Source organism: Erythrolamprus reginae, chromosome 1, assembly GCF_031021105.1.
Source record: "Erythrolamprus reginae isolate rEryReg1 chromosome 1, rEryReg1.hap1, whole genome shotgun sequence".
Classification (NCBI taxonomy): Eukaryota; Metazoa; Chordata; class Lepidosauria; order Squamata; family Dipsadidae; genus Erythrolamprus; species Erythrolamprus reginae.
In genome coordinates, this window is record NC_091950.1 from 87,698,044 (window position 1) to 87,723,452 (window position 25,409).

The 25,409-nt window shown below is 36.5% G+C and overlaps 1 protein-coding gene across 3 annotated transcripts; it reads right to left on the reverse strand.

Moving 5' to 3' along the window:
• Positions 1–463: 463 nt before the first annotated feature.
• Positions 464–25,013, reverse strand: DNAL1 (dynein axonemal light chain 1). 3 transcript variants are annotated; one of them, XM_070757906.1, is made up of 9 exons: positions 24,937–25,013; positions 23,066–23,161; positions 19,315–19,353; positions 16,969–17,078; positions 14,969–15,024; positions 12,832–12,887; positions 11,099–11,225; positions 7,283–7,429; positions 464–5,952 (listed from the first exon to the last, which is right to left on the reverse strand). In XM_070757906.1, the coding sequence occupies exons 2-9, from the start codon at positions 23,066–23,068 to the stop codon at positions 5,906–5,908; spliced, it is 585 nt and encodes a 194-aa protein (XP_070614007.1). In that variant the 5' UTR covers positions 23,069–23,161; positions 24,937–25,013; the 3' UTR covers positions 464–5,905. The 3 variants fall into 3 exon arrangements, with proteins under 3 accessions (XP_070614007.1, XP_070614016.1, XP_070614024.1); XM_070757915.1 differs by having other exon boundaries at positions 24,072–24,968; XM_070757923.1 differs by lacking the exon at positions 24,937–25,013 and adding an exon at positions 24,812–24,922.
• Positions 25,014–25,409: the final 396 nt, after the last annotated feature.

Sequence of the window (25,409 nt, forward strand, 5' to 3'; positions counted from 1 at the left end):
AGCCAGATTTTTTAAAAAATCTTCTAAAGCACAACTGACAGAAGCAATGAAAAAAGCAGGAAAGCACGGGAGAGTTAGGGCTGAAGAAAAGTTTTTTAAAAAAGCTACATTCTGAGTATGACACACACAAATTTTCAATGTCTTTTAAGGGGGAAGAAAGTGTGTCTTATGCTCCGAAAAATACAGCAGCTTAGTATATACAGTAAATCCTTTTCCTTGCTTAAGTCATGTATGGATCTAAAAATGCTTTAAGGGTCCCCCTAGACCAGAGGTGTCAAACTCGACAACACATGATATATCGCAACTCCCCCCCCCTTTGCTAAAACAGCGAGTGTGGCCAGCACGTAACGCACTTGGCCCAGGGGCTGCAAATTTGACACCCCTGCCCTAGATGAAACCCCTTATTCTGCCATCTTGACTTGTAATTGGGTTGCGGCTGAATAATTCACATACGACAGCAATGTCCTTTGTATAAAACATTTATTACTACTTTTGAGCAAGTTTCACAAAATGACTTAGATTTAAACTTCATAATAACATCAGACAATATGATGGTGCTACAAAATTATACTCTAGTTTTAAAAAGGAGCTATCATGCTACAGTAATTGTTTGAAAATTGCTCTCCAACTTGGAGTTTGTTTTTAGAAGCCTAAATGTCTACCAAAACTAGAGATCCACAAATGAAAGCTGCCTGCTTTAAATGTCCTGACATCTTTGCATAAATAATGTACAGTGTCTGTTTGCAGCCAGAGAGACTGAAATGCAAGTTGACACCTCTCAATTTATTAGTATGCATCAAACTTATTAAAATACCATTAAATAAGGTTAACATAAGCCACCTTATTTCCAGTGTGGACAGCGGTATTCAACACTCCTGTCATATTTTTACGTGGCTATTTATTTCATCCATAATCCATACATTAGGCTAATTTCCAGGGAGGTGGCAAACCATAACAGCTCCTCAGAGCAATTACAAGGAAGCCCTTTTTATCCGTTGCTCTGCGAAGAAGCTTTCTCTGCATAACCCACATATCTCAACACAACCATTTGTATTACTTCCCATCAGCATCCAGTGCATAATTTTAAAGTGCATTTTTTTTTTAAAAAAAAGAAACACTCCTTATTTTAGCAGTTGGATTTCTGTTTTGCACTACAAACTCTAATCTACTTCAACAAGGTCAGCAGTACATTATTTGGAATAATTTTACTGCCATATCAACTCAAAGCTCGCCGCACGTCCATTTCATCTTCTAACACTACTTGGCAGATAAAATTTCATTATCCCTCCCATTGCTTTTCACAACAGAAAATGTTTCTTTGTTATTAAAAAAAGAGAAACTATATATATCTATATGCAATTTGGAAAGGACACTCCAGGTCATGCTGAGCCATCTATCCATCATTTTGTGAAATAACTGCTATAGAGCATCTTTTACTGCAAGATTTGGCCTTCAAGACGACTAAAAGAGATGTGGCAAAACTGCAGTCAGAAGTTCTCCTTATCACTAACCCTATTTTTACACAGGCTCCTAGAAGCTCCTCTGTGTAACTTGCATATTCTAGGTTGTGGAAGAAATGGCACTGAGATGGTTTCATAGATTTCATTGTCATTCATATATTTAAAGAGAAATCATTCCATTTCAAATTCCAAATCTTAAGCCTCACTTTCCTTCTGAAAGAAGCTATATTATCATTGATTAAAACTTTTATTATACTTGTACACATTATCATGGTGAAGGCCTTCTAGTTATACTGTTCCTTGGAAATTTAGGGACTGTTCAAACAACTATCACTGCTTTTTTATTTATGAATTACATTTTATACTGAAGTCCAGTGCAGCACTGTATAATCTGCTGTGTATTGAATATATTTAAATGGAATACACATCTATTTCATCAAGCTCTTGCCAGCCTTATAATTTTTAAAATCCAAAAATATTCCCTTTGCTTCCCCTTTTCCATACAGCACCAAACCTATGAATTTCTTTATGAGTCTGGAGACACCAGTGCAATTCAACGTTCTCAAAAAATATAAAATTGAGCCAACTTCTATACAAGCAAGTACCGGCTGGCTGAAACAGGAAATTTCACTAACCACTAAAGCAACACTTGTCACAGGATCACATTTTTCTATAAGCATACCAAAAATAAACTTATAAATATATCTTAATTCTTTATTTAATATGAAAAAGCCTATTAATTGTTATTTTTAAAAATTATGCCTGTTAATCATCTATCGTCATTCTGCAAGAGACAGAATGGTCAAACACCTCATTTTCCTCCATTTAAATTTTTATTTTGAGTTTTCTCTAAATGTTATAGTAAATTATATTAGGTAGGATTATGTCAGCAATCCAGCTGACACAAAGGGCACAAGAAGTATAGTTGGAAGCCAAGCAACAAAACCACCAGTGCCAATAACAGCTTATCAATAGCTTTCTTTAAGAAAGGCACTAATTCTTTACTAAGATACTATTTGCTAAAGAAATATGTGCTGTCCTATTACTATTACCCACTTCTAAACTTAGGTGTTCCAATCACATGTCAAAAAGTATTATAAAGTGTTTGTAAAAAAACTATAAGAATTTTATTTCTCGTGACATGAACAGAGACAATTAAACACTGGCTTCTGAACAATTATAGATTAACTCCTAGTTACTGGCCTTGTTGATTTTAGATATTTCCTTGCCAGGAAATGTGTTTCATCTTACTTCCCAGATACAATTACACATAACTGACAGTACATGTGAGGGATCCCAAATGACAAGAAGTGGGTGAAATGACAGGACTCTCTCTGAAAAACTGTTTTTAAGAGGAAAAAAATAATTTGAAGTATTGGGATTTCTATTATTAAGATTATGACACTGCAAGGTTAATATACTAGCTATGCCAAGCCAACAGCATTCAAGAGAATGCTAAACTGAATTCAAACCAAATTCCACACAAATTGCTAGTCAAAACATTTTGCATACTTTCCCTTTCAAACGCATTGACCATTTGAAAGATGCCAAGAATGGGGTTAAAAGAACCAATTCAACATTTAGAACTGCCTGCCTACCAGATTCCCTGGAGGTGATAGACATTTGACTCATTAGCAAGACTTTATCTTAATTCCAAGGACTAAATGCTTCAAGAGCAAGTCCTTGCAGAGAATCAGCCTCCGAAACCCATGGTATAGTAGCCAATCCATAGGCAACCCATGGCCTGTGGTTGTGACCCATTCAGAGACATTTCCTTACCAGATATATTAATGTCTTCAACCATGACAGAGCCTCTAATGCACTGCCTTCATTGGTAAAGCTGGGATATATTCTGTCTTAAAAACAGCCCATGTTGAACTGTATAGCACAGTCAAACATCAGGACCAGAAATGTTTTATAACATTTTGTATTATGCCATAAGGTGCTTTATGATAATGTTTGTGTTATAAAATGTTTTATAAAATCCATGCCACAAGAATGATGGGTCCCAGATTTTGGATGACTTTCGTAAATTAGCCCATTTGAAGTACTTTATGGAATTTTGCTTTATGGCACTGTTTTTTGCCCAGTTAAAGGTTATCTAGGCTGCAAAACTCTGAATGACCAAGTTGATGACGGGAAAGAGATGCACAATGCTATGACTGTTTATTGTCATCCAGCAACTGCCCCAATGTTTGCAGTTCCAAATTTTTGTACCCCAGATAGGACAACTCTTCATTAATCTACCAGTTTCTTCTGCCTCACAGGTACCAAGAGAAAAATCAATTGCTAAGATGCAAAGATAACAATGTACACAAATGGCAATCACTGGTCTGAGAACACAATGCCTTATACAGACAGGGCCTTAATTTTAAACTGTTAAAAAGTTCTACATCAAGACCCCTAATCATGTATCTGTTCATAAATTTCCTCAGCTGCGAGCCGTGCAATCCCTATACATGTTTACCCAGAAGTAACTTTTACTACAACGAAGTAACTTCTACTACAACCAAGCAGACTTATTTCCTAACGCTGAGCGACCTTAAGGACATCGTAAAATCTGGTCTTTTTTAATAGCTCTAAAGTTTCTTAGAGCTTGTCATGATTGCTGAAAACTGATAGCATCATTTCCCATTTGTTGAAATAAGAAACGATGGCACCTGTATAGTAGCATAAGCCCTAAAACATCTGTTTATTCAGTTCATAGCTGCCTAGTACTCTACTCTGTAACCCTGAACATAATTCTGCTCACTTATGTGAAGTATTCCACTCATTCTGCTGCCTCTTCCCCAGTGTTCAGTTGGGCTCCTGGCCAACAAAAGATTACCTACACCTGGCCTAATGTGAAGACAACAAGGAAGATACTAATGAGAACTTATTAGAAAAACAATGCCAAGCACTAAGCATATAAACATCTTTGTTAAAAATGATGCATCTACATGGATTGATTCACAGAAACAATTAAGATTAAATATAAATAGAATGAAAGTAAAAATCAAATTATCTGAAAGTTCTTTTTAAAAAAAATAATAATAATCCAATCTGTGGATGTGCAAGAACAATTTCACTGAACCTCCAAGGAAACTTTGTGAAATATCTTGGAGGATTGCTCTTTGAAGTAACTACGGTAAGCCTAAAATAGTAAGGAACTCTCCTCTTGAAAAAAAAATCTGAACTGTGAAATTCTTTCAGAGTAATAGCTGTCTTAATGCCTCATAAATACATAGATTTGAGACAGAGTAGAATCACAGGGGTAATCCTATTAACCAACTGCCACATTTAAATGATTAGGATAAATCCAAAGGCTAAAGAATAAATAGTCCTGAGCAAAGGCTCAGCGTTTGTGTAAAATGAAGGGAGCCCTGCTGTGTTCCATAGTGTTTATTCCCATATAACAATGCAGAGTGTTGCAGTTCTATCCTTTTTTTGAATGCCTGTTAGCTGTTAACTGAGAAATGGATTGTCAGAGTCAATACTTTTAAGTGGAAAGAAAACAGCAGAGAAAAACTGCTGCAAGGCTTATAAAATTAAATTTTACCTTCAACAAAATAGTAACAGCTTATTTTATTTCTCTCCTTTCCATCTTTAAGAATGATTAAAATATCCAGTCATATCAGTGAAAAATTCTAGGGAGGGAAAAGGCTTTGACAAAAATGAGAATACTTATAGTCTTCTTTATAAAAAAAAAATTAAAAATAAACTGCATTGGAGCACATGTACTAAGTATCGTACTGCATTATTTATTTTCTTTCCTGTCATTTCTTCAGCTGTCATTTATCAGTTACTAAAATGGAGTCTTGGTTTTGAAAAACATGCTATGTTTCAACTTCTTTTGACAGCTGCTTTCTCTTCTCAAATTACTCGGATTCCAAAATAATAAAGGACTTCAGCCATTCTGCAACATATAATCAGCACAAAATGCTTGCTTAAGAGTTTCATGTTCCTTAAAATGAAGTATGTAAAGGCCAATTCAGTCAGCATGTTAAACCAAAGAGAGAAATACTTCACTTAGAACAAAGAAACTGCCTTCACTCTTTCATCTAATACTGGGTATTAACTCAGGAGAAAAAAACAAGGGATATTTGATAAATGTTAAAGCATACCATTATTTGAATCCTTTCTTTAAAAGAAAGATTTTTTTAAAAGTCATACTATATAGAACCCCTCTGACATTTCTCAAATGATCAGAGAAAACTATTTAACAGGTGCTTGATAGAAATCTGCTCTTTAAAAAAAAAACCATACACTTGCAAAGAAACCTCCAGATATTAAATAAAAAGTAAACATTCATAATAAAAAGTAAGAGTTCTTTGGGTGAGAAGAACATGGAGATGAATCAGTTAAAATGTTGCCTAAATTTTTCTTTAAAGACATGTTTATACAAAAGCATTACATCCTATATAGTGCTGGAGACACATCAATAATTTAATGTGAAAGAAAAGGTGCTAGTTTTCTCCTTCTTCTTCTGCTTCCTGTTTTATAACTGGGATACCTAAAATAAATAAATACATAAATCACAACAATCATCATTGCATTTTCTTCTATTTTCTTTCCCTGTCACTTCCAGTTCCTTAACCTTGTGCTGTGTGAAGACTCATAACAATGTATCATTTTGGTAAAGATTGTTAACAAGAATTTAAAGGAATTTTTAGCTAGAGCCTGAAAAACTAAATTAAAAATTAGCATTAAAATAGTAAAACAAATGACTACTCAACCTATTTCTTCAGCGAATTTACTAATACATCCACAAATTTGCCCATGATGTTATTTATATCAGCAGATATGTTCAGATCAAGACTTAAGGATAGGGGGTGGGGGGATTATTCCAAAGCCAAAGATAAAACCAGTTTTTTAATATCAGTATCTATTGGGAAGTAGTCTTTATTTCCAATATGCTTAATTTATCTCCTCTCTCTTCTAACACTGATATAGAAATATAGAAACATAAAAGTCTGACGGCAGAAAAAGACCTCATGGTCCATCTCGTCTGGCCTTATACTATTTTCTGTATTTTATCTTAGGATGGATATATGTTTATCCCAGGCATGTTTAAATTCAGTTACTGTGGATTTATCTACCACGTCTGCTGGAAGTTTGTTCCAAGGATCTACTACTCTTTCAGTAAAATAATATTTTCTCATGTTGCTTTTGATCTTTCCCCCAACTAACTTCAGATTGTGTCCCCTTGTGCTTGTGTTCCCTTTCCTATTAAAAACACTTCTCTCCTGGACCTTATTTAACCCTTTAACATATTTAAATATTTCGATCATGTCCCCCCTTTTTCTTCTGTCCTCCAGACTATACAGATTGAGTTCATGAAGTCTTTCCTGATACGTTTTATGCTTAAGACCTTCCACCATTCTTGTAGCCCGTCTTTGGACCCGTTCAATTTTATCAATATCTTTTTGTAGGTGAGGTCTCCAGGACTGAACACGGTATTCCAAATGTGGTCTCACCAGCACTCTATATAGCGGGATCATAATCTCCCTCTTCCTGCTTGTTATACCTCTAGCTATGCAGCCAAGCATCCTACTTGCTTTCCCTACCGCCTATGTGGCTATAGCAGCTTTTTGTAATGTTCTTAATAGCAACAATCTATTAAATCACAGTATTTTTATTTTGAAAACAAATATTTGGTAGGAATGAAAATTGCTGAACAATTTAGTTGAAACTAAAAGGGTGAGTAAAAATGGTTATCATAATCTGACTTCAAAATACTCAAAATGAATGCTCGCAACTGAGCTGGTCTTTCCTGAGCTTAACTTTTCGTACAAACTTTTGGCTCCGATATTAGTGCTATGCTATTCTTCCTCAGTTCTCACCATCGAGTTTCTTCAGTTTGGGCACTCGCTTGGTTGCTTCCTCAACCCAGGCATTCTGTGAATCAGCAGAGTATTTCTCCTCCAGTGGATTGCCTACAAACACCAGGTCCTCCAGCAGCGGCAACTCTGCCAATCTCACAAACTCCGCTGCATCCGTAAAGAGACATAATCAGAAAAAAAAAATATTGTGAAAGGGAAAAAATTCCCAACTTCAAAACCAAAAGGCACGAGAGCCTGCAAGGCGAGAGAGTCATCACATCGTCATTGGAATTATTGAGCTTATTTTATCTGCATGATATCAAGATGTGCGGCTTAACATGGCTTCCACCAAATGCCCATGTCAGAAGGGCAGGAAGATGTTAAGAGAATAATTCAGTTATTGTGCAATATTTCACTACCTCTGATACGACCTTTCCAGGTTTCTAGTTCTGGTTCTCAAACAATTGTGCCATTCAACTGAATGCAGAAATTATTTGTTTATATAAAATTAAGATGTGTGTTGATCAATGAGGTAGATAAAGTGATGATAAACAACGTTCTACTTCAGTGAAGATCTCCTCACATACTGTATTATCTGTAAACAACTCCTTAAAGCAGTTGTGTCTTTCCTCAAGATTACCTGGCTACTCTCTACAGCTGGAAAAGTCATATTTGGGGTTTGGTGCTGTTGACATATACCATTTGCACATCTACAGTCATCTAAAACGCACACACACACACTTCAAAGCAAACATGGGAATGAAAGCCGTACTCTTGAAATTTAAAGTACTGTACCATCCTAAAAGTTACTATCTGCCCATGAAAATGTTTATCCACCTCATCAGAATTGCGATTCCAAGGTAAGTGATCAGAGGTTGCTAGATCACCTGCATTTATAACTCCATTATCTAGCATGTTCCAGGTGCAGTCCTGTTAACTTACAAAATATGGTGTAGATATTTTCTAATTATCAGGTGAAATGGTATATGTGGAGCTGGCTTTGAAGATTACAAAACACACAACTTTCACTTAACAATAAATGGAAGTCCACAATTACACTTAATGTTAATCGATACAGTATATGTGTATAGAACACATTGTGCTGCTGATACAATTTAATCTTTTTACTCCGATGTTTATTTATTAAGTAATTTATTAATCAAACTTGTATAGCAGTCCATCTCATGGAAAAAATGACTCTGGGTAGTGTACAATAATCAATAGTCAAGTTTATGTTACAAGATAACTGCAACAACACAGAAAGAGCCAGTTTAGTGTAGTAGCCAAAAACACCAAGGGAAAAGCAGGGAGTCTGAGTTCCTGCTTTTCGCACAAAAAAAGGCTGGGTGACCCTTGGGCCTGTTGCTCTGGTTCAGACCTAGGAAGAAGGAAAGGCCAAATCACTTCCAAAAATGCTGCCAAGAAAATTGCACAGCCTAGTCCAAGCAGTTGCCAGCAGTCAAGACTGATTCAAAGGCACAAATAAAACAGACTATAAAAATAGTGAGTGAATCCATTTTTTGGATAGACAGGTTTCGCTAAATATTAGTTGGGACTAATATATAAGTTTTTAAAACTTCTGTAAAACCTGAAGCCATTTGATTGACCTCAGAGAATTTCAAATTGTACTTAGACTGCTGGGGATTGATAATAGTCTGCACTACTACTACTTTTTTCTCATCATTTCTATCACCCATCTCCTTCCACTTATCTGTATGACTGTAACTTGTTGCTTATATCCTTAAGATACTGATTAATACTGATTGTTTCCTGATTGCTTATTTGACCTCTATGATAATCATTAAGTGTTGTACCTCATGATTCTTGAAAAATGTATCTTTTCTTTTATGTACACTGAGAGCATCTGCACCAAAGACAAATTTCTTGTGTGTCTAATCACACTTGGCCAATAAAGAATTCTATTCTATTCTATTCTATACTGTTGCTGTACCTGAAGTTCTGCATTTGTTAGAGATTTTGGAGGAATCCATTGAGGTTTCTAAGCTAACAACATACTTTTGTAAAGATTTGAAGAAATTTGATAAAAATTATATTGAAATAATATGAAATAATGAATTGCTGTTTTTGAAAATAAAAAGAGATAGCCTCTAAGAATAAACAAACAAAAAGTCAGCCTATACTGAGTAAGTCAGAAAATTTCTAAAGCTGGAGGGTTGCAATGGCTTCCTTGTTAAGAGATGCAATTCAGAAAGTAGAACATTCAAAGACACTGCTCAGCTAGCTTTGTCCTATTATTTCCACATTTTTGGCTAACATCCAAGCTGGTTAGTGATTTTAACCCAACCTTTAGGTGACAAATTCTTTTTGGCTATATGCCCAGTATTTTGAATTAATTAAGATATTAAAAGTTATGAAATTTTCACAAGAGGAACAAAAATTATTATACAATACTGAAAATATAAATATGAATTTGGTACACATTCTTGATCAAATGTTTTCCCCACTGTGGTGTACCTCTGAGTCAGTGTTAATTCCTGGCAACTGTTTGGACTAATCCCTAGAGCAATGACAGCTAACCTTTTCGGCACTGAGTGCCAAAACTGGAGGGCACGCATGACGAAGCACCAGAATCTGGAAGAGAGCAGCTGACCCACCTGTATGAAGACCAGCTGTCTAGCGCGCATGTATGCGGTGGAACTTGGAAGAGAAGCTGTTGATGATGTGTGTGCCCACAGACTCTGCATGCCACCTATGGCAGGCAAGCCGTAGGTTCACAATCACAGCCCTAAAGTTTTCTTGGCAAGGTTTTTGAAACTGGTTTGCTCTTGCCTCCTTCCTAGAGCTGAGATTGTGTGACCAGTCCAAAGTCACCTGCCTAGATTCATGCTTAAGGTGAAAGTAGAACTCACAGACTCCTGGTTTAACGTGTGGTGCTTTAACCACTACGCCAAGCTTGCTCTCAAACTTCAAATTAGTCTTATTTTAATAAAGAAACAAGGTAAAGGATTGCCAAGCAATTTGATCATTTTAAAAAGATTTCACTTTATAAATGTAATTATTTATATACGGTGTTTATTTTTAATTGTACTTATTGTTTACTGTGTTTATTTTTACCTTTGTAAGCTGCCCTGAGTCTGCGAGGAGAAGGGCAGCCTATAAATCTAATAAAATAAATAAATACTTTCCTTCATTTTAATGTTATATCATATAGTTAGCTCGGTTGTATGTATTCAATTTTCTGTTAATTTATTTTATATAGTGACATTACAAAAAGTAAAATCAGAACACAGCTACGTTATTAATCGGAACTAGAAAACATGCAATGCCAGTTTATAAATAGGTCATCATAATCATTTCAGCCATTGTCTGTCCACTGCACAATGAAGGCCTCTTCTACATGTTTCCAACCTATACGGTCCTGAGCTTTCTTTTGCCAATTGAACCCCCAATACTTGCTGATGTCAACAATCCATCTTGTTTTAGGTATATTTAGTTATATTTATAAATAGGTATACTATACTGTACTATACTTTCTAAGCATGGAATACACAAGCAAATAGCTACCTAGGTAAGTATACAAATTCATCAACAGCAAAACATGTATGAAATATAAATATACATGAATACTGAGCAAATGGCTTAAAGTAATTTCTATATATCCCCCTCCTTTGTTTAGGCCCTTTATTGCACTTAATTTTATTGCATATTATCTGTGGATTAGGACTTTAAAAAAAAATATGGTTGTGGTATGGAAGGGTAATTGTGAACATACAGTATTTTAAGATAAAAATCCATGCATCAGCACATAAATTACTGAATATAACCCTAGTAAAATGATCAATATGTTTTGAAGTAGGCATGATGACACTGCCTTACCCCAATCTTTCACCAGATTATTGGACATGTAGAGAATTTTCAGCTTCTTCATCACATGGAGACCTTTCAACTTCTCAATCAAGTTGTATGAGATCCACAACTCCTCTAATGTATCCCCAACTGCTTCCTGAAAGACAGTAATGTTCTAGGAAAAATGTTCTATTACCACCAAAAGCTTTTCAATTTTAAAAAAGCCCCAAAAAATATGTATGGTCTTTTGCTTCCATAGTACCAGAGTAATAAATTAAGGTAACTCTAAAATACAAAAATGATAGAGTTGAAAGAAAAAGAAAATCTTCATTCTATATAGTCCCAAATTGGGATGGGGATCTATAGATTTCAAAGCCTTTTGGATTACACCAGTCAGACAAGGCTCATGTCAGGCAGCTTCATTGGGATTTTAGCCTGTTCTAGACTGGTATATTTGAGAGTGCTGATATTAATTTGTTTCAAGAAATAACCTATTTTTTATGAGACAGAGGTATTCTAAACTAGAATTCAGCAGAGCGATAGGCTGAGTGAGAACAATAAATAATCCAGATACATAAGGGTGCTTCAGAGAAATTGTACTTCCCTAAAAATCAGTTCCTAGTGTAAGTAGGATTTCATTATTTTGGTGCAGATATACATATTTATCATGCATCATTTAATGATTTAGCAGATATACTAAGTGTGACCTTATCTTGATAGATTGCTGCTGCTGCTGTTTCTGGCAATGTGTAGTTGAAATATTGTAATGTATGGAATAAAGTATGAAATTTCCCATATGGCAGCAATGTTAAATGGAATTAGCTGATCAAATGATTATGTAAGATATTTGTTATCTGCATTAGCTACCAGTTGTAACTGGACCGTAAAGTATATTTTGAAATCTTTCTTGTGCAGTTCCATTAAATGAACATGGCTACTTAGTGAGGTGTTATCAATTGTTGTGAGTGCTCCTCGTCCACCTCTGGGGAGGATGAGCCAGGGAGAGTGATGGAGAAATAGACCTGGATGAATCCGAGGGACCACCAGAGGTGGCAGATATGTCCATGGGGGATTGGTCTGAGTCAGAGGACGAAGGGGACATTAGAGATAATGAGCCACTCTTAGATGCTCAATTCAGAAGATTACAAAACAGAAACACTTGTACGGTAGAAGGAAATAGTTTGTATTTTTAACTCTAGTGGTTTGCTGACCACTCCCAGCAGGTATATAAGGAAAGGCTTCTGGGTAATTCTGGGTGAAGTTTCAATGTTGCTTTCATGGATGCTGTGTTAGATCTGGGGTCCCAGAAATGTGCCCCCAAATACCTGATTTCTGCTCTGCAAAACTCATCTCCTAGAAACTGTCTGCCTACCAGAATGTGGTGAGTTGAATTGTATTGCCTATTATTCATGCCTGGTTTATCTTGCTGGAATGCAATTAACCCTGACTCTGGTGTCTTTCCCGGAGCCCTATCTTATAACTCCGCAGCTGTGAAACATATTTCAATGACCTTTCCAAGACTGACTTTTGCTTGTAAATAAGGCTTTTTGGTATAAATAGTGTAATTCCAAAGCTTAAATCATGGGTTTTCGCCTTTTGTTTCAATCTGAGTAAGCTCGGGATAGAACATCAATGACCAGCTGTGAAAAACCTCATATATCCTCTTGACATGAGGTAGAGATCTTATAATTCTTTAAGAATGTATGGTCCATGAAGTTCTTACTGTTATTATGAAAAACAATTATCTCATCAAGAGTACATACCAGCCCATTCAGATTTTTTATGTTGTTCCTTCCCAGTGACAATATCCGCAAGTTTTCTGTAACAGAAACACACTTATTTTTCTACATTATTAGTAAAGAAATCCTATAAAAACCCATACGTTTTGAGAATTGGACAGTATATAGATTTTAAAAATAAATAAAAGCCCTGCACATAATGCCTAAGAATAACGCATATCAGCCCAGTTGGTCAAAGAATGTATGTATTGATTCCTGTTGACTACTATGCCTACAGTTTTCTTGGTAAGATTTTCAGAAGTGGTTTTATCAGGATTAAGCATATCCTGAGGTAATATCTCAATGCAGAAGGAAGGCCTACATTGAGAATGCTGAGTCATTCTGAGGCAATTAGGCATGCAGCAACCTCATCAGGTGAAAAGTATTTAAATATGCAAGAGCTCTCTGCTGCTCTGTTCATTCGCACTCTCTCTCTGATCTTTAATCCTGCTCTGAGTGAAGTGTGCTCTGAAGTTGCTGTATTGATCTGTTGGTTCCTGTGAGTTATTGTAACTAAGATAGTTGTAGTGAGATACAAGTGAGATACTAGTGTAATGTATGTATAATAAAGATAGTATACAGTAGTAGTGTCAATAAGAAGTAAATATATTTTTCCAACACTTCCTACTGCTGCCGTGTTTCATTGAAGACTTCAGCTCCATATCTATATCAGTCTGTGGCTGGCTGGCTGGTTGGGTTGGTTAGCTGGTTGGGCTGGCTAGCTTCCGAAAGTGCAGCTCTGAGAGGTTTGCCATTACCTCCTTTCTAGGGCTGAGAGAAAATAACTGGCCCAAAATCACTTAGATACCTTTATGTCTAAGGTGGATTAGAACTTGCAATCTCTCAGTTTCTAGCCTGGTGATTTACCCACTACACCTAACTGTAAAAGGAAAAAGGATTTGAATAAAAAACCAGTATACAAATAGATATTCAGCACTGAACAGGTGCTATTTAGAAATGTCTTGTGATTGCTTTAACCAGACTATTAGGCTTTTGGTAATGGATTCAATGAAAACCAAGATTTTCAGGCTTCTTTTAACAATATTTACTAAAAGGATTAAGGGGAAAGGTTATAGAAATTTCAGCAACTGTGTTATAGTACTTAAACTTCAGAGCCCAATTATCTTATACTTAATTAAGAGTGAGTCTTTTTCACTTTCTTGTTAATAGCTTCACTGTGAACCAGAGAGCTGGCTGTTCTTTTTTGCAAATAACTGAGGAATTAGCAGGTTGTTGAGTTTTCCGAAACACTTTCTGAATCTTTCTCATGCTCTGAACAGATTATTATTCAGAGAGCCATAAGCTCAACTCATGTAATGAGCCAAAATAATCAACTTCCTCATTAACACACTGAATTATGCATTTGTGGATTCATGACATGGCTAGAGGCTACAGATGACAAGCTTCCCAAGAAATATTATTAAAAAAACAATAAATTCATTTTAAGTGGGGGGAAAGTATATTGAATACCTTGAATTTAATATATCGAATTATATTGAAAGCTTGAAGCATTGTCGAAACTTTTTTCAACAATGTTTCAAGCCTATTTCAAATGATGCAAAAGGTTATCAATGCAAAAGGTTATATTCTAATCAGTACTCAAATAAACCCAATCAGTATAATATTTTACTGCTTATATTGTTTTCAAATAAAGCTTGATTTTAAAATTAATTCTGTATTTTCCTGCACAGTATGACAGATTAATAACAATAGTTATGACTATCAGCCTGAATCAAACCACAGCAGAAGAAAAATTAGTTCATTGAGAATTATGGGAGCAGTACTTTTTAGATTTTATTTATTTATTTATTATATTTGATTTGATTTCTATGCTGCCCTATTCCTCAGGCTCAGAGCGGCTTTATCCAATTTATATCCGAACCTTCTATTCAATTGAATATTTAAGAGAGTTATAAAGATCTCTGTTTACATAGTATATTAAACAGGAGACATCCCTATCTTTGCAGTATGAAACACATACAATAACAGTTATTTTCTATAAATAGAATGAGGAACAAAACTGATAAACTGGCCTAAGCAAGAGTGATATATATAAGCTTCATTTCTAGAAAGTGGTTTACAGAGGTTTGAGAAAGGATGCAATATGTTCATTATTACTTACTTAGCCCATTTAAGTTGGCAATCTTTTCAATGCAGTTTGTAGATAAGGAGAGTTTTCTTGAAATAAAGAAAAAAGATTTTTTAAATTTTTTATATTTTTATACATACAAAGACATTGCAAACAAAATAAGTACAATAAATAAAAACAAACAAACAAACAAACAAACAAACAGACAAATAAACATAACAGAAAACAAAACAAAACATATAAACAAAACATTTGGGAAAAGTAATTTCCCCACTCTTTTAGAGTGTTCAATCAAAGAAGATTTTATATTAATTGTACTTCTGTAATGATTGAAGGTTTGTAAACACTTCGTAAACACAATTATTATGCGGGGGTAGGAACTGAAGAGGCACTGTGGAATTGATTTGGAAAGCTAATTGCTCAATATAGATTAAAGGGCACATAGCTCAAAACTTCTACATTTCAAAACTGAAAACACAGTTCAGTTTTTAATACAACTAATTCAAATCATGAGGTGGCATTATATCAATTAAAACCTTGTAAACATTATTACTGTTCAAGAGAGTATAATGTTAAAAAAAATAATGTTGAAATTAAGAAATTGGAGGGGCTGACGGGGATAGTGATCATGTGACAAAATATACCTGTGGAAACCTCTCCACTGTGGGGGAGGAAGGAAATCAACTATTTCTCACAGCAATCTGTCCTGTGCCAGACTAGTTTTTTATTATTGATTGATTGATTGATGGATGGATTGATGGATTTGATTTGTATGCCGCCCCTCTCTGAGGACTCGGGGCGGCTCACAACATATCAAACAATATACAATGTACATATCCAAAAATCCAATTAATATCGCTAAAAAAGCTTTAAAAACTCTAATAACATTTAAAATAATTCATTCCCATTCACACAGCAAGACATGCTACACTCGTCGGCCAGGGGCTAGGGTCAAATGACCCCAAGACTGGCGGCACAGATAGGTCTTTAAACTTTTACGAGGGGCCCCCACAAAGAAGGCTCTTCCCCTAGGTCCCGCCAAACAACATTGTCTAGTTGATGGGACCTGGAAAAGGCTGACTCTGTGGGACCTAACCGGTCACTGGGATTCATGCGGCAGAAGGCGGTCCCACAGGTATTCTGGCCTGATGCCATGATGCCCTTCTTGAAGAATGAAGAAATTGGAGAGGAAAGGATACCAAGAGAGTAAGGGGAGCCACAATGAGGAATTCTCTAGGTGTTCTGTATACTGCATTTGCCAACACCAGTGCATTAAATTTATTTGCTGCCTCGAGTAACCCCATGATGAGGTAGGTGGCAAATAAATTTAACAAATAAAATAATAAACCTGCTTTCAATGTGTACTTCCCATTGTGTGCTTGCTTACTCTCTTGTAATCTCTCTTGGAAGTGTTTTTAATAGGAAAGTGAACACAAGAACAAGGGGACACAATTTGAAGTTAGTTGGGGGAAAGATCAAAAGCAACATGAGAAAATATTATTTTACTGAAAGAGTAGTAGATCCTTGGAACAAACTTCCAGCAGACGTGGTAGATAAATCCACAGTAACTGAATTTAAACATGCCTGGGATAAACATATATCCATCCTAAGATAAAATACAGAAAATAGTATAAGGGCAGACTAGATGGACCATGAGGTCTTTTTCTGCCGTCAGACTTGTATGCTTCTATGTTTCTAATCCCTTCCTCTCCAATCAGTGTAAGCACAAACATTAATTCCCTTTTTGTTAATTATTCCAGTTGGAGCTAACACTCCACAGGGCAAAGGAATGGTTAAGAGGCAAGCAAAACTGAAGGACTGTTTAATCTTGCAGTTTCAAGCTGAACATGGAGTATTGCCCAGTGAGCTGGAAAAAGAAAGCACAGTCCCAGTCATGTGATTTCCCACATAGTGACTGATAGAGTTGCTTAATGATGGAGTTGCCAGTCTCAGTTGTCACTAAATAAGGACAACCTGTTCTGTTGAAAGCACAAACAACCCAGGATACATTTATTTTAGTACTCAGGACCTACTCGCAGCTAACAAGAGTGGAAAGAGAAGCATCCATCTTTTCTATAGGGGGAATCTGAGCGTAGAGTTTCACTTCCTTGGCCTCCGATGGTTTCTGACCAGTTTTTTCTTCCTGAGGTAAAAAGGAATGACAAACAATGGTTTACTCAAAATTTAAAGAATATTCATTCTAATCTACTCAGAGAAAAAGAAATAAACTTCCTTTAAACAGATACGCTATCACACTTCTCAATTTAAGCGTTCAGTGTGATTCAGTTTTCTTCCCCAAGGCTGGAATGAACTTTGGTATGGAATGGTAACGGTGGAGTAACTCAAGCCAGCATTAATCTGCTGTTAGTAAAGATTTAAGGGAGAAGGACTAAGATTTGAAACTAGACTGATTTCAATACTAGCACTGCTATTACTGAAGCTAGAGGCAGCCTCTACACAATCCCATCTCCTTTTAGATAAAGCCCTACATAGCTTAGGGTCTGACTACTTACGGGACCGTCTTCTGCCTCATACCTCCCAGCGATCAATTAGGACCCACAGTGTTGGCCTTTTCCGGGTCCCATCGACTAAAGAGTGTCGGCTGGCGGAACCATGGGGGAGGGCCTTCTCTGTAGTGGCTCCGGGTCTCTGGAATCAACTGGCCCAAGAGAGCCATGCCACCTCCACTCTCCTAGCCTTCCGGAAAGCTGTGAAGACCTGGCTTTGCCGGCAGGGCTGGGGCCATTGAGCAATGCCATCTAGCTCCAGCCAAGAAGGAAATAATGTTTTATTTTAAGGGCTGTAATTGTTTTTTATTGTTTTTAACTGTTGTATGCCATCCAGAATCCGGCTTAGAAATCTAATAAATGAAATGAAGTGTGTTCCTTTGAATTTTGGTATCAAAGCAACATAAGGAGAGAAAGGACTTTCCTCACACTCCTTTCACGTTTTGAAAGACTTTTCTTTCCCTGCAATAAAAAAATTATCTATGTGTTTTGATGGAATTAATTCTTCCAATCAGAAAATACCTGCACAGAGATATGGTTTCTTAGATGCAATCACAAACTCTATAAAGACTTTAAAAAAACAACCTTTCATTTTTTTTGCCTCAATTTCCATCTATTTAATCTTCTCTGTAAAAAACAATTCTCCTAAACATCTATGGGAAAAGGACAAGAGCTTTTGGAAGGAGGATGATAGTCAGAGGGAGGGTGAAAGAAGGCTTCACTACTCAAGGGACAGGGTGGGTGACAGCAGTAAGGAAATTGGTTATTAGTGGTATGACAGCTCTTCCTGTGGAATTGTGTGCTATTACCTATTAAAGGGGTGAAGCTGAATTCACAGCTCAAAATAGGAATAAAGCTCTTCCCTCACACAAGGTGAAGTAATAGTGGACTGAATTTGTACCCAGTTAATCCACTTCACCTAGGGATTAAGGATAAAAAGGAAGAAAGTGGTTGTAAAGGTGATACAAAGGAATAAATTGAATAATGGCTTCAATGAACATAATGGGTCCCAGGGCAGGCTAGCAGGGCAGTCTTCAAACCTGAGTTTGAAGAGTTGTGTTTTTATTGTCTATACCATTGTAAACCCCAGATAAATATGGAGGAAGTCACCAATTGTCTTTTAAGTTTTGGAATGCTGCAGAACCTGATCTGAACAGAACTTTGAAACATTGGAGTTTTGTCCTGTACACAATATACAGTACAACAATCAAAATGTTTCAAGTTTTCATCTGCTCATATGCTACCAACATGGAATAGATTGTGTGTGTGGTGTGTGTATGGAGGTATTCTTAGCTGGATACAAAATACAAATCCTCATTCTATATATTCCCATTTTGAGCATTCTATCTCTGAGTAATTCACTAAATCACATTTATTTAGGTTCCCAATATTTTTCCTTTTATTTATTGCTCTAAACAGCTTCAATTTCACTGTTCTCTGTGCCTTATACTAAGATATGCAGTCCAATAATCAAACCATTTTACTTACTGCTTGTCTTCCCAGTTTGTTAACAAAGCCTTCCCAAACATGTCTACTATTAGCTGTTTATCCACTATATATTAATAAATCTTGATTTCTATCAGTTCTTGACATGACTTTTAATATATATTCCTCACACAATGATTATGGAATGTCTATAAGAGGCATTTTTCAGCTCATAGTATTATATAAATATTACCGTAATTAAACTTCACAGAAGTACTTTTGCAGTTCAAATACTAAATAAGTTAAAACTTTGACTACGTAGCTTTTCTTGTATTCTTGCAAACAACCGTTTTGCATCAATTAAAAATAAAAAAGCACAATGAAAATAATTTTTCTTGTTAAACAAAATTAATATAATTAAGATTACACAATGTATTTCCTACTTACCCATTTGGCTAGAGCTTCCTTGATAGTTGTTGCTTTTGCCTAAGAAAAAAACCCAACATATAAGTAAATTAGATTTATATAACCCTCTTACATAATTGTCTGGCTTTATCATTTGTTTTTTTGCCTGTTAAGACTTATATCCTGCCCCCCCCAACCTCCCCCCACAATCCTATGATTGAACTAAGTTGAGCGTGACTGGCTCAAGGTCAGCCAATAAGCTCTGTGACAGAGGGTGGAACTGAATCTTGGACTCTTCAGTCCCGGTCCAATGCCTTCACCAGTAAATCACACTGACATTAATTAAATTAACTCTTGATCAAAGAGGGGATAAGTTTAATGAGTATTTACAATTTTATTCTGGTCCCAGATTAAAAGTCCTACAAGCTTCATCTATATAAGTCTGAAATCAATGGAAATTAAAAGAAGAAAAACCTTTTTTCATTTTAGCTTATGTGAACTAAAGGGCTCAGAGCTCGTAGATGATTTTCTACTTTACTCTCCAAGTCAATGGTGGGTTCTAACTTACCTTGTTGCCATTTCACTTCCTCCTGCATAACATGGGTGCATGCGCGCATGTGCAGTGAATTTTTAAAAAAAAAACCAAAAAAAAAGAAAGAAAGAAAAAGAAAGCGACTGCATGCACAGTGCCGGAAACTCGGCTTCTGTATATGCTCAGAAGAATTTTTTTTAAATTTTTTTAAAAAGAAAAATAAAGAGAAACAACCGAACTTGTTCCATGACATCATCATGACATCACCAGCAGGTTGCTACCAGTTGGGCAAACTGGTCCAAATTGGGAGGAACCCACCTCTGCTCCAAGCTCATGCTATCTAATGAATATGGGGCATTTTTGAGCTGTTGTTGCTCTTTTCAAACAATTCAAGAGCAGCACGTACAGAAAAGAACAGGGCCTGAGGAAAATTGGGTAGAGATTGGGAAGAACTGAAGTAGTAGTTGCTGTAGGTATTATTTATAATGATATATTGTTGATTCTACTGTTATTAACAATTTTACCCAGCCTCACATCATTTATTTTTATTTTTTATATGAATCCACCTATTAAAATAAAATCCAACAACGGTTAATGTTATTCTCTTAACAAACTCAGTAGTTGCTCCTTAAATCCCCCCCACCCCCGGTCTTTTGGCAGCAAAAATTGACTGTGAACTTCTGCTTTAATAGACAGCACCATGGGTCAAAAAGGGCACTGCTAGAGATGTGATATAAGAAAAAACATCTGCAGTGAACTACAGTGGCTAATTAAGTTCTCTACTTAAGAACTTAATTCATTCCATGATCAGGTTCTTAAATAGAAAAGTCTGTAGTAGAAGCAATTTTTCCCATAGGAATCAATGTAACAGCAAATCACGCATGCAAACTCATTAGGAAAGAAATAAAAGCTTGGAATTTGGGTGGGAGGAGGAGGAGGAGGAAGAAGAGGAGGAGGAGAATCGCTGCCAAAGGAAGAAGGTGAGATGAGGAGAATCAAAAAATGTACCTGGCACGAGGCTGCCTCCCATACAGTGCACCAGAGAGAGAAACTCAGGCGGGTGAGAGAGGGGAACCTCCCACTCCTTTGACTGAAAGGTGGCTGCTGCTGCTACCTGCTTCCTCTTCCTTCCCATGCTGAAGGAAACCGAGGAGTCACCACAGTGAAGGAAAGGCGCCGGCTACAAAGCTAGCGAGCGAGAAGAGAGGGGAATGGCAGGAAACTGGCTGGGCCTTTGTGCCACTCTCAAATTTCCTGGGAAATATTTCCGGGCTCGGGTTCTTAAGTAGAAAATGGTTCTTAAGAAGAGGCAAAAAAATCTTGAACACCAGGTTCTTATCTAGAAAAGTTCTTAAGTAGAGACGTTCTTAGGTAGAGGTACCACTGTATAAGCTAATAGGGGCTGACAGAACATCCATGACACACACAAAAATAATCATAACATTCAAAGAGCCTGTTAAGTATGATATCTCAGCTCAGGAATCTAAATGAATATATCTACAAGAGAAAGCTGCCTAATTTTTGTTTCAACATAATCAAGAAGAGGGAGATGATTATTGCTTTGGTAATTGGGTTCTTTGGTAATTGAGATATTTGAAATTTTATTATACTTTAGATACTCTTGTCACGACCATAATTCATTCCATAACTTTGGTCGCAAACCGATATGGTTATAATCCGAACCTAAATTTGGAAATTTGGAGCTTACAAAAATAATGATGGAGGAGGAGAAATTGGCTGCAAAAAAAATGGTGAATTTGATTTGGTTGTGATCAAAAGCATTCGTGACTGTAGTCGCTCTCACTCTTCTTTTTTCAAGGTTAAAAGAACCCAGTTCCTTTAAACTCTCTTCATGGGATTTAGTTTCTCATTCTGTGATAATCTTTATTGTCCTAGTGTTAATATTCCAGGTATTTGCAACCTGTTAACTATGGTGTTCAATATAGGTACATTCTATAATGTTGCTGCTTCTATTGAGCCATATCATATGTATTATGAGTTCAAACGCCTGAATTTCTCATGCCCTGAGCAATTCTGTAGAAATAATGAAATATATTAATTATACGATTCAATGTGTTTCCCGATTTTTCATTGGGTGGTATCAGAGGACCTATTAGAATGACATTTTAGCCATTTGGTTTCTTTCTACACTTCATGAGTCTTTATCTAAAATTCTTCCTTCAGGATTTTTCATCTCCAATCTTTATTTTTGACAAGAAATACATATTAGCATGTAACTATCCTTCTGAAAAGGTCAGTCCAACTTCATGTTCAGGATTATCTGTACAAAATTAAAACTGTAGCACTGATCTTACATTTAAACAATCCAAAATTAACTGACACACTGTTTATTTTATAGGGTCCATCTGAAGGTGCTATATTTTTATATGGAAAATTGTGATTCAATTTAATAGAAATACTATAAAGACAATCAAGTAATATAGGATAAGACTATAAGTTTCACATATATTAAGCAATAAAAATGACACTTTTCAGTAAAGCATGAATAAAGCTACCTATGAATTATTGATATGAAAGCTAAAGTCAGTCTTTATTCTTGATGTTTTTATTCATTGAAAGGATAACATTATGTACATGAGACACAAACTTTCACTCTTTACATTTAAATGTTGCTACTTTTCTATTCTTCCTAATGAAAACTTCTGTGAAAGGGGGAAAACATTGCATAATTCTTCATAAAAGCTGTGGTAGCACAATATGGACTTCCTTTGATAAGTTTATAAGTAGTTGTGCAAAAAGTAAAATGAATTGAGATCAGAAGATATAAATTATTTGTAATGCAAAATATTTTAGCAACTTTACATCCTGTTAAGATACTTTACTCAGGCTAGACTCCCAATTCTTAATTGCTAATGAAGCAACTTCATTTTATGAAGTGTCACTCATTTATAATAGATAATCTGTGCTTTAAAAGAGATTACTGAAGGTTTTTAAAGAGAAATATGGAAAGGCTTCTCTAGCTCGGTCTAGTTTTACATGTAGCTTTAAGTATTATACTCTTGCAATCAAAAACTACGTATGTTAACCCTCTATGAAGAAAAAGAAATAGTAATGTATATATATGAAACAAAAGAATACCTGGTCAATCTTATGTACGAAATATTAAACACACCCTAATCATAAGACCGAAAAACAGTACAGTATTTAAATTTATCATATAGGTGCATATTAAGTAAGGTTTGGAAAATTTCAGGCAAACTCATGAAAATTCTCTGTCATGATTTTAAAATATTTATTTACCATTCTATTGAAGGTGACTTCTGATATTCAGACAACTCTTAGATTACGATTAATTTGCAGTAATAATGCAGATCACTCTTCAAATGAGCACCCCGCCTATGGGAATAAATTAAGATTATATCAGGCTTCAATCATCACCTCCACAGTAAAAATAAAAGTTTTTTAAAATGTTGCTTTTTAAAGATTCATGAAACTTTTTTCTATCTTTTCAAGCAAAACTAAAAAATTAATTATCTACTACTTTGTGCAAAAGATGAACATTTCCAATTAAAAATTCTGAGCTCAGATTTTTTTTTCCAAACAGAAATGAAATGCAAAGCTCTTCCACATAACAATTTATTCCTAATGTTCAAAATCCCTTTATAGCTGTATTATTAGGAGGAATTTTTGCTTAACAAGCAATAGGTCAAAATCCTTGCTACAGTTGTCGTGTGTAAACCAAAGGTGCCTTCTGCTTATCACCTTCCTATTACACTTATCGTAACATACTAGCTGGGATTCCATAAAAGCAGTCTTATTTGGATTTTTGTTCCAGAATTCCTAAAGTCAGCAGACCACTTGAATAGTGGAGGAAGGGATGAAGGAGGCTGAAATGGGAGACAGAAATCAGCTTCTCCCACTTTCCATCATCAGTGGGTTCTAAAGAGAATTTGTTGTTGCTGATGGAACAATTGTACAACTCTTGAAGTACCTGGCCTTTAAAAAAATAAACTATTTTCATTTTTTTAAAAAAGGTTGTTTCCTTCTGTTTGTTTACAGTTTTCAGTTCTCATAAGGTTGTTCTTGATTTTTTTTTTTTTTTTTTGCTCTTTGAGGGATATCTGAGGAAGTTGGGCATACTATCTAATCAAGCATTATGTCCCAATGCATACTTAGGAGTATCTAGCACACCTTCCGCCTCTCTTTATAATCTGTCACACAATTCTGCAGAGCAAATAATTATACCTGTAGGTGTAAAGGGGAAAGATTGCACAGACAAAGGGAGATGTTTGAGAATTCAACTCACATGACTGATGGTGGTCATTTGCTCCTCTACTGTACCTTTGGTGGGACTGTATCACTGCTGGGACTTCTTCCCTCTAAAACTTTTTAAAGCATTCACTCACATTCTCCAGTGAGTCTAGTACCTCCCACTCCAAAAGCCGATTTCTCATAGGCCTCTTTGGTCTCTCATGATCTCCAAGGGATCTCCTCTCTCCAGCAATGTCCGAAACCTGTTGCTCCAGCGACTGACTCCCTCCCTCCTTCTTTCTCTCTCTTTCCTTCCTCTCCTTTCCTCTCTCCTTCCTACCTTCTTTCTTCCTCTCTTTCCTTGCTTTCTCTCCTCCCTTCTTTTCTCTCCTCCCTTTCTTTCTTTCCTTCCTTCCTTCATTTTTCTCTCTCTCTTCTCTCTCCCTTGTTTTCTTTTTTCTTTCTCTCTCTCTCCTTCCTTCCTACCTTCCTTCTTTCTCTTTCCTTCCTTTCTCTCTCTCCTTCCTTCTTTCATTTCTCTTTCTTTCCCTCTTTCTCTTCTCTTTCCCTTGTTTTCTTTCTTTCTTTCCTTTCTTCCTTTCTTTCTCTTCCTCCTTCCTATTTCCTTCCTTCCATCCTTCCGCTCTCCTTCCTTCCTTCCTTCCTCTCTTTCTCTACTTCCTTTCTTCCTTCACTCCCTCTCTCTTACCAGAACATTATGGTTGCTGTTGTTTCCTTCTGTCCATTAGCCGTCGACACTATCGAAAAACTGCTGCCACTACTACCAGTACTTACCGCCAGCCAGCCAGCCAACGCGGGACCCCCAACTCCCCTTCCCAAGGGGGAAACCCCTCTCTCAGCCTCATCTTCCCCCGGGCGCCTCTTCTTTCTCCCCCCCGGTAGCCCTCGAAGGAACTCACCATTGTTAGGATTCCAGTTGCTACCGTCTCCAGCCCTGGTTGCTATGGCAAGCGAAACCCGCGCGCATGCTCACCTGCAAGCTGGAGGGATGGGGAGCAGACACGTGAGCAAAAAGCAAAGTCAACAACCGGACCATAGAGATCCCTCTGAAAACAGAGGGACTTTTCATTCAGGCAGTCTCCCCCTAGAGGCAGGGCGGGGGAAAGGCGTTGTTTTCCGCTTTTGTGTTTTTTCAGCGAGAGGAGGGAACGCCGCGCGTCCTATATAAGCGGAATTTTGAGGCATTGAACCACGCTGGCCGCAGCGTTTCGGTTTAACGCCCCACCCCCTTAATGAGATGTATTGCATCTGTGCGCATGCGTGGGTAGGTGGGTGGAAGCCCTAAATAAGTAATAGCCGAATGTGACTGTCGTTATCGAGGGAAGAAAGGACAAAAAATTGTCGTTCATTGAAACATGTCATGATTGGGATT

What these genes read in the sequence shown, in the direction of transcription:
- DNAL1 (XM_070757906.1), bottom strand. An exon ending in TAATCTGGTGAAAGATTGGG is followed by an intron (nt 7,430 to 11,098) that starts GTAAGGCAGTGT and finishes TTACGGATGCAG; the next exon opens with CGGAGTTTGTGAGATTGGCA. An exon ending in CAAACTGAAGAAACTCGATG is followed by an intron (nt 5,953 to 7,282) that starts GTGAGAACTGAG and finishes TATTTATTTTAG; the next exon opens with GTATCCCAGTTATAAAACAG.